Here is a 9,658-nt window from a genome sequence, read left to right as displayed (position 1 = left end):
ATTGGGTTTTTTAAAACGTAATGAGGTGTCCTATTATCCACACTGAATATATGTGAGGATTTCGTAGAAGTGCAAAGTCGTAAAAAGACGTCACTAAACAACTTTTTCAAAAAATAATAACTTAATTGTTTTTTAAATTTAAAGTATTAGGACAACCGCTTAATTGAATTCGGTCTCAATGTGTCCCAATTAAGCGGAAACAACTAGATTATAATTTTTACCCTAACAAGATATTTCTCAGAACGATAAGCTTTGTTTAAATAGGTATTTATCCACCATATCATTATCTAATTACACACATATGAGTCAAATAACTTAAATATTTGCAATAATTGTTTCACCACAAGTTCTTATTCCCACACATACCCAAATTATAGACACATCGTAGTGTATTTCTCGTTTCTCTTTCGTAATTACATAAATTACTTCATAATTACTCCTAAACACAACCCTATAAAATACAACACCCTATAAAACAAACTGCCTTAAAAAAACTTTCTTTAAAACCAAAAACTTATTCAAAAAGATCTTTCATTGTAAACATAACCATGTCTCAAAGATATTTATATTATAATTTAAAAATTATGCGTTTTACTTCAATGTTGGATTTAGATAAAAATTCTTCGCTTTCATTTAAAATTTGGTGCTATTTCTGGAGAAGTTTCTCTACTTTAACTGTATCTTATGCAATTATTTTTTCAATGATGGACTTAATAACCACCGAATCTCCGCTGATGAGTAAATCACCAGTATTTTTAAACATGAGTGAGAATTGGGAAAATTTCAACCTATAAAATAATGATGAATTCATTTTTAGGCGTTAACGCTACACTTGCAACAAGATTAATTTTTTTTTATACATTTTGTAAAAAAACAACCAAATTAGTTCAATTAATGTTTGAAACGTTTACCTATAGCACTCAAACTGGATTAATCGAGAAAACAATGCATAGTTATGTTAAGAAGACCAACGTTGGGTTTTTAATTTGGTTCACAATTGGGAATATAGGTGCTCAAATGTATATGGTAACACCTTTAATAATGGAGGAAGAAAGGTACGATATTTTTAAGTATTAATCTAGATTAAAAATGTTATTGTTAGATCGTTACCAATGCCTTTATGGAGACCATACGAAGCAACAAAATCACCGTTTTATGAACTAACATTTCTTTTTGAAGTGATTTCTAATTTCATTTTGATTTTTCATGTTACAACAACAGATATTTTGTTTTCAACGATGACCCATATTACTGCAGGTCAATATGAATTATTAGGTTTGTTTATAAAATTTTAATATTAACTATAATTTAATTTAAATATTAACGTTTTTAGCTTGGGAATTCGAACATGTGTGTTACACACCTTTACTTGAATTTGGATTTACAAAAGACGACATCTTAACGTTTAAGAGATTGTTACCAAACAATTGTAACCGGAAAGAAATGTAGAATAACATTAGTAATATGAATTTTTTAATGAAATTCTTTTTTAATTGTAATAGGTCTGATGAGGATTATGGGCTTTATAATAGAATTGTCAAAGTGACACAAACGGAATCATACAATCATAGCCTTTGTTTAAATTTTGTCAGGCTTATTCAACAACACAATAAATTAATTCATTTTTCAGAAGAAATGGAAAAATTTTGGTCTATACTTCTTATTCCTATGCTTCTCATTGCACAAGTATATTTAACTTTTGAAGTGCATCTCATTTTAAACGTATATTTAGTTAATAAGATATTAAAAAATTATTTAATAAAAATATTTTTAGAGTAAAGATTCAACAGTAACTTTACAAGCTCTTGAATATATATTACCAATATTTTTAGAAATAACATTGATTAGTTTTGCAGGTGAAAGTCTTTTACAACGGGTATATTGGTTACATTGATCCTAGAGTACACAATCCAGATTAAGATGTTTAATTATAACTTACTTAAAATAATTTTAATATCAATTGAAAAGTAACAAAAAAAGTGTCAGATCTCTGTCGTTATCTATAAGATTCCATTGCTTCAACCTTGACTTTACCATAGCTTCCTCATTTTCTACTTTAAACATATAGTTTTAGAGAAGAGTAGGAACTAATAAACTATCTAAATGTAGAAAAATTATTTCTCAAAGAAAAGCACTTTTTGAGATTTTTATTTACTCTCCAATATTGTAACATATAATTAAACAATATTGTAATCAGGGATATGTGAATACCTAGGATAAAAAATAATCCATTCATTTAAAGTTGTTCTAAATTATAGAGCATGAACTTACGAACATCTTTATACACAGCTCCTTGGTATTTATGCGGTAGTCGATTCAAGAAATTATTTAGTATCGTCTTAATGCGATGTTCAAGAGACGCTTTCATTACAATCGGTGGGTTTACCCCTAATGGTTTGGAGTCTTATACATGGGTAAAAAATATCTTAATAATAATAATAAAAGTGTTCCAATTAACGCTGGATATTTTAGATGATGAGATCGTCAATAGGCTATTTAGCTGTATTAAGAGAGCCAATTTAAAACACTAAAGGAGGCATTTTATTATATATTTAGGAGATTCACAAATAAAGAAAAAAAGCACTGAAGCAATGTAGTATTAAAGAAAAGGGGTTCTCTTAAAGAATTATTTATTTTAGATCTCGGTTTCAATCAGAATTAAATATCAATTCTTGAAAGTATAACGACATGCTGTATTTACATTATTTATTATTTTCTGAAAACCAATAAATACATCTTCAGATTGAAGTCTTTTTATTAGTTCTAATTTGGCGTTAGAAAAAACATAAATTATTATTATTTATTGTGCTTCAAAATGAGATTTTTATATTATAACTTTAAAATAATGAAAATGGGGTGTTTACTACCATACGATAAAGACGATGGAATAATATCAAAAATATTTTTTTATATATTTCGAGCGATCAATCTTTTTTTAATAGAATGGACTATTATCACCACGATATTTTATTATTTATATGTAGATAGATCTTTCGATCAATTTCTTTTATTGATAAACGATAGTAAGTGAAAAACATTAAAGAAATTATAATAATGTCGTTTTATTTTTAAGTGGTTTTTATTGGAGTTACTATAAGATTAGCACTATATTACACTAGAGATGAGACAACTTTAGAAATTATTCACACTATAAATGAAAAATTTAAATTCACCTCTGAAACTGGATTGAAAGAAATTGATATTCATGGATATATTAACATGGTTAATTTAGCATCTTTAATTTGGGGTGTTTCGTCGTTTTTTGCTGCCAATTTATTTACAGCTTTCCCAATCTTTATAGGGTATTTGGATTTATCTTTAATTTTTTTGTATTTAAAAATAATTGATACATATTTTTTAGGAAAGAACCAATACCTTTATGGTATCCATACAACTCTAGTGCATCCCCATACTTTGAATTATCCCATATTTTTCAATTTCTCGCTCAAAATTCTATGTGGTATAACTATAACATATTAGATATTTTTTATATAACGATTGTGGTTATCACTGCAGGACAATTTAAAATATTAAGTATATTTAATAACTTTTTTTTTTTTAATTTATTCATGAATTCATTTCAGCATGGGAATTAGAAAATATTTGCTTTAGCAGTTTACTCGCATCTGGATATGATAAACAAAGAATATTACATTTTCAAGAAACTTTGGCAAATTCGAATGGGATAACAGAACACGATAAATGCTTGGATATTTACCAGTTTATGTTAACGGATGAATATGTAAAACAATTCCGCATTAAAATTATTAAAGTCGTAAATTTTCATAGAGATATTCTCGATTTTTGTGATAAATTGGAAAATTTTTTGGCTACGTCATTGCTAATGATGTTTCTTAGTATTTTAAGTCATTGCGTTCTTATTTTGTATGGAACCAGCTTGGTAACTAAAATCATTTCTTTGAGATCAAAGGTTTCGGTATTTTTGTTGTAGAGTACTTCAATGATTCATCGTTTGCAAATGGCAGTATACTTTTTTTCAGCTGTTGTTGAATCATTTTTAGTGGCATATCCATCCGATTTTTTATTCGAACAGGTAATTTTTTTTTAATAATTTTTTTTTGTACTTATATTAATGTATATAGACTCAAAAACTACAATTTGGTTTGTATTCGACACCCTGGTACTTATGCTCTAAGAAATTAGCATCTACCTTTAAATTTTGGCACTTTTGTTTAGAAAAAAGTTTTGGGTTATCTCTTGGAAAATTTAAAATTTTTGATTTAACAGCTTATGCATGGGTAAAAATATTAAAGTATACACCATTATTTGTGAGTTCATGTTGTTTTTTTTTTGTAGGTTATGAAAACATCTTTTAGTTACTTTACAGTTCTTAGACAACGAAATATGAATGATTAATTCTTTTTGGATTAATAAAGTTTTTGTAATCACTTTAAAAACTTAATTGTTAAAAATCACTTCTGTCAAAGTGAAAAGAGATAGTTATTAATGACATAGTTAATGTTATACCTCTGTATTTGTATGTCTCCATCGTATAGTTTTACCATAGTTGAAGAATAATTAAAGAAATTAAAGTAAAGTACGTGGTAATTTCTTCTTTAGAATATTTAGAATTATCCTGAGGCACGAAATAACAGGATTTGGGGCTACTACTAAAGTGCGCAATAGATGTTTACCATTCCAACCTAAGTTTTCATTTTTATTGGCACTGCAAACTGGAACCAATAGTTGTTTGTTCACTATTAGCAAACTGAACCCAACCTAACCGTGTTTTTGTTGGAGAGCAGCAGTTGTTCCTACAAAAATCCTAAACCAATCATTTTTTTTGCAATATGTACACCAAAATGGAACACTTCCAACTCAACCTACCAGAAGCCCACAAAAGACAATTCTAACCCAACCATGTTTTTGTATTATATCCACCAAAATGGAACATCCAACTCAACCTACCAGAAGCTAACTCAAGGCAACCTTTCTTTTAGTTTTTTGCCTGTTGAAATGAAACCCAACCTAGCTTTTCTTTTTTATTGGTTAAATCGTCTATAGGCATTGTGCACTTACTGCACTAGATTTTCAGTCATTAGAACACTTTATGGGCAGTCTTCCAGTGCTATAAAAGAAAAAAATATTACTTTAATTACTGATGTGATTCTAGCCGGAACTAAAATCATTGATAAAAATGAAAGAACCAAAAATGGTGGTATGAAAAACTTACAACAAACAAAAATCGTGTCTAATGCTCGTTCAGCCTTTCTGCAGCAAAAATTATTGATTTACAAAGTTAAATGTTAACTGCTAGATGCGTCTCAAATTGAACTACCTTTGGGCCAGAATACAGATGTTTTGGAGAAAACGTCCAAATGTTACCTGATTAAGTATCTACTATCCGTGCCAACAGTCAAGGTCCCTCAAACCCAACCGTTTGATGAAAAAATAGCGGTATAGTTTATTATAATGGAAACGTTTTGGCAACTTTTTAAATTTTAAGGAGTCGTGCAAAGTATCTAATCCATCTTAATTACATGAAGTATGTTCGAAGAGCTGAATGCAGTTTCCAATCTGACTCAAAGATCTTTTGGGCTTTTACTAAGTCTAAGAAGCGTGCGGATGTCATTCCTTCTACGATGTCATGGAATAGAAGTGTTGTCGGTGACGGTGTTGGAGTATGCTCATTGTTCGCTGATTTCTTCTCTTTAGTTTTTGTTGATCCTTCTCCAATCAGATACAGTTATGCCACCGCCTTATTCAACGTCACTAATCTCTTGAAGGCTCGCGATGATGGTCAGAGTGGAGTTCTATAGCTCCTAGATTACACTTCACCCTTAAAGTCTATTAAGTTCATTCAATCCATTTCAATACATCATCTTTTATTTTTGGCCATATTTGGTCCTCTACTTGCACATTTAGATCTCCTCATTTGTTCGAGTTCTTCTTTATTAGATCGCCAATCGTGAATGGTTTTTTCTGTTGGTGGAAGGCGGAAATGTCGGTCAGCTGCTCTATTTCCATGTTCTTCTGCACATGGTGTTATTTCTGTAACGAACATGCAAGCAAAAAATGTATAGTTGAGTTACAAGGTTATTTTATGCAAGAACATAACGATAGGTGTCCTATGTCCACACTGAATATATGTGCGGATTTCGTAAAAGTGCAAAGTCGTAAAAAGCAGACGACACTAAATAGATTATAATTAGACTAATTTTTACCCTAACAATATATTTCTTAGAACGATAAGCTCTAATCAAATACCTAACACCTTTGTTTAAATAGAGAAATCCACCATATCATTAACTAATTACACACATATGAGTCAAATAACTTAAATGTTTGCAATAATTACTTCACCACAAGTTCTTATTCCCACTCATACCCAAATTATACAGACACATCGCAGCGTATTTTTCGTAATTACATAAATTACTTCATAATTACTCTTAATTACAACCCTATAAAACAAACTGTCTTAAAAAAACTTTCTTTAAATCCGAAAACTTATTGTATCAAAAAGATCTTTATATATTTCTTATAAAGATAACCATGAATCAAAAATATTTATATTATAATTTAAAAATTATGCGTTTTACTTCAATGTTGGATTTAGATAAAAATTCTTCGCTTTCATTCAAAATTTGGTGCTATTTATGGAGAAGTTTCTGTACTTTAGCTGTATCTTATGCAATTATTTTTTCAATGATCGACTTAATAATCACCGAATCTTCGCTGATTAGTAAATCACCAACAATTTTAAATATGAGTGAATATGGGGAAAATTTCAACCTATAAAATAATGATGAATTCATTTTTAGGCGTCAACACTACAGTTGCAACAAGATTAATATTTTTTTATACATTTTGTGAAAAAACAACCAAATTAGTTCAATTAATGTTTGAAACGTTTACTTATAGCACTCAAACTGGAATAATCGAGAAAACAATGCATAGTTATATTAAAAACACCAACGTTGGGTTTTTAATTTGGTTCACAATTGCTCATTTAGGTGCTCAAATGTATATGGTAACACCTTTAATAATGGATGAAGAAAGGTACGATATTTGTAAGAATTAATGAGATTAAAAAATTTTTATTGTTAGATCGTTACCAATGCCTTTATGGAGACCATACGATTCAACAAAATCACCTTTTTATGAAATAACATTTCTTTTAGAAATGTTTTGTAATATCGTTTTGGTTTTTCATGTTACAACAACAGATATTTTGTTTACAACGATGACCCATGTTACTGCAGGTCAATATGAATTATTAGGTTTGTTTATAAAATTTTTTTTTAATAAATTTAAATATTAACGTTTTTAGCTTGGGAATTCGAACATGTTTGTTACACACCTTTACTTGAATATGGATTTACAAAAGACGATATTTTAACGTTTAAGAGAATGTTACCAAACAATTGTTGCCGGAAAGAAATGTAGAATAACATTAGTAATATGAATTTTTTAATGAAATTCTTTTTTAATTGTAATAGGTCAGTTGAGGATTATGGGCTTTATAATAGAATTGTTACAGTGATGCAAACGGAATCATACAATCATCGAATTTGTATAAATTTTGCCAGGCTTATTAAACAACACAGTAAATTAATTCATTTTTCAAAAGAAATGGAAAAATTTTGGTCTATACTTCTTATTCCAATGATTCTCATTGCACAAGGATATTTAACATTTGAAATGCATCTCGTTATAAACGTATTTAGTTAATAAGATATTTTTAAAAAAATGATTTCCTAAAAATATTTTTAGAGTAAAGATGAAACAGTGATTTTACAAGCCATTGAATATATGTTACCAATACTTTTAGAAGTGACATTGATTAGTTTTGCAGGTGAAAGTCTTTTACAACAGGTATATTGATTACATTGATCCTAGAGTACCTAATCCGGATTAAGATGTTTATTTATAACTTACTTAAAATAATTTCAATATCAATTGAAAAGTAACAAAAAAAAGTGTCAGATCTCTGTCGTTATCTATTCTAGAAGAAGATTCCATTGCTCTATTATCTCCTATTTCCATAACTTCTTAACTTTCTACTTTAAACTTATAGTTTTAGAGCAGAGCAGTAACTAAATATACTATTTAAATGTAGAAAAATTAACATATAAGTAAACAATTTTGTAATCAGGGATATGTGAATACCTAGGATAAAAAAATAATCCATCCACTTAAAGTTGTTTTATATTATAGAGCATGAAATTAGGAACATCTTTATACACAGCTCCTTGGTATTTATGCGGTAATCGATTCAAGAAATTATTTAGTATCGTCTTAATGCGATGTTCAAGAGACACTTTCATTACAATCGGTGGGTTTACCCCTGTTGGATTGGCGTCTTATACGTGGGTAAGAAATACCTTAATAATAATAGTAATAAAAGTGTTCCAACGCTGAATATTTTAGATGATGAAATCGTCTTTTAGCTATTTAGCTGTATTAAGAGAGCCAATTTAAAACACTAAAGGAAGCATTTTATTATATATTTAGGAGATTCACAAATAAAGAAAAAAAGCACTGAAGCAATGTAGTATTAAAGAAAAGGGGTTCTCTTAAAGAATTATTTATTTTAGATCTCGGTTTCAATCAGAATTAAATATCAATTATTGAAAGTATAACGATATTCTGTATTTACATTATTTATCAAGTTCTGGAAACCAATAAATACATCTTCAGATTGAAGCCACTGTATTAGTTGCTATTTGGCGTTAGAAAAAACATAAATTATTATTACTTATTGTGCATTAAAATGAGGTTTTTATATTATAATTTTAAAATAATGAAAATGGGGTGTTTACTACCATACGATAAAGACGACGGAATAATATCAAAAATATTTTTTTAGGGGAGCAATAATGGTATTGAGCAATATTGCTATCTGATGAACTATTATAGTAAAATATAGCCTATATTTCATTGTTCATTAATGCCACAGATCCGGTGTTTCTTCGGATAATAAATAATACTATTGATCAATCTTGAAGTGAGTTTCCTATACCTTTCGCACTAACACTTTTTGTATTTTTTCACCCCATCAATGACGTGTTGTTGGTCATTCAAGGAATGCAGAAAGGTAAATTTTCTCTAAGAGATATTGCCAACAAATATCATGTACCTAAATCAACACTGGATTTTAAAGTTAAACATCCAGGGCATAAAGAGACTTTTGGACCTTGTACCGTTTTAACTGAAAACAAGGAAACTTCTTTAGTATATTTGATAAAGGAGATAGCTAATAGAGGTTTTCCTGGGAATAAAGAGAATATGATCCCTGAACAAGCAAATAATATTCAAATTGAATCAAATTCTGATCACTATCAAAGTCCAAAAGTGCATATAATTGCAAATGTTATCATAAACCCAATTAAAAATGATCAAGTTTCGTCTAACGATGATGACATCACAACGAGTTTAATCAAATTTAGCCAAACACGCCGAAACGTAAAGCAAACGAAATATCGAAAGACTACCATTTGCAATATTATTGCAAACATTTCAGGAAATGCACAAGAAGAGAGTATACAGAAGCAGAACGACAAAAAGAAGAAACTGAAATGTTTCGTTTTTCGGAAAAACTTGTCAAAATAAGATTAACTTGAAGTGTGATGAATGTAGACACAGTTTCCTTAAGAAATGCGTTCCAAAATTTCATCGAATTCATATTCCTGAG

At 29.0% G+C, this 9,658-nt stretch overlaps 2 protein-coding genes across 2 annotated transcripts; both read left to right on the top strand.

The window, feature by feature from the left end:
* The first annotated feature begins 2 nt into the window (after window positions 1-2).
* On the top strand, window positions 3-2,748 carry LOC111426990 (odorant receptor 83a-like). Its single transcript, XM_023061923.2, has 8 exons — window positions 3-765; window positions 818-1,055; window positions 1,103-1,275; window positions 1,334-1,445; window positions 1,503-1,722; window positions 1,775-1,876; window positions 2,259-2,414; window positions 2,473-2,748. The coding sequence occupies exons 1-8, from the start codon at window positions 549-551 to the stop codon at window positions 2,521-2,523; spliced, it is 1,269 nt and encodes a 422-aa protein (XP_022917691.2). The 5' UTR covers window positions 3-548; the 3' UTR covers window positions 2,524-2,748.
* A 304-nt stretch (window positions 2,749-3,052) lies between these two features.
* Window positions 3,053-4,558, top strand: LOC111426967 (odorant receptor 83a-like). The gene is made up of 6 exons (XM_071194363.1): window positions 3,053-3,302; window positions 3,362-3,534; window positions 3,585-3,901; window positions 3,953-4,054; window positions 4,104-4,259; window positions 4,318-4,558. Exons 1-6 carry the CDS (start codon window positions 3,220-3,222, stop codon window positions 4,375-4,377), a joined length of 891 nt encoding a protein of 296 aa, XP_071050464.1. The 5' UTR covers window positions 3,053-3,219; the 3' UTR covers window positions 4,378-4,558.
* Window positions 4,559-9,658: the final 5,100 nt, after the last annotated feature.

This window comes from Onthophagus taurus, chromosome 2, assembly GCF_036711975.1.
Source record: "Onthophagus taurus isolate NC chromosome 2, IU_Otau_3.0, whole genome shotgun sequence".
In the NCBI taxonomy this organism is placed as follows: domain Eukaryota; kingdom Metazoa; phylum Arthropoda; class Insecta; order Coleoptera; family Scarabaeidae; genus Onthophagus; species Onthophagus taurus.
The sequence above is the reverse complement of the archived record's forward strand: the minus strand, read 5'-3'. Positions and strand labels throughout refer to the sequence as shown.

Bases quoted from the DNA above. Each gene is read 5' to 3' on its own strand.
- LOC111426967 (XM_071194363.1), top strand. From the start codon at position 3,220: ATGGTTAATTTAGCATCTTTAATTTGGGGTGTTTCGTCGTTTTTTGCT. The intron at 3,303-3,361 runs GTATTTGGATTT...CATATTTTTTAG, and splicing joins GCTTTCCCAATCTTTATAGG to GAAAGAACCAATACCTTTAT. The intron at 3,902-3,952 runs GTAACTAAAATC...TTTTTGTTGTAG, and splicing joins TTTTGTATGGAACCAGCTTG to AGTACTTCAATGATTCATCG.
- LOC111426990 (XM_023061923.2), top strand. From the start codon at position 549: ATGTCTCAAAGATATTTATATTATAATTTAAAAATTATGCGTTTTACT. The intron at 766-817 runs GTGAGAATTGGG...ATTCATTTTTAG, and splicing joins ACCAGTATTTTTAAACATGA to GCGTTAACGCTACACTTGCA. The intron at 1,056-1,102 runs GTACGATATTTT...TGTTATTGTTAG, and splicing joins TTAATAATGGAGGAAGAAAG to ATCGTTACCAATGCCTTTAT.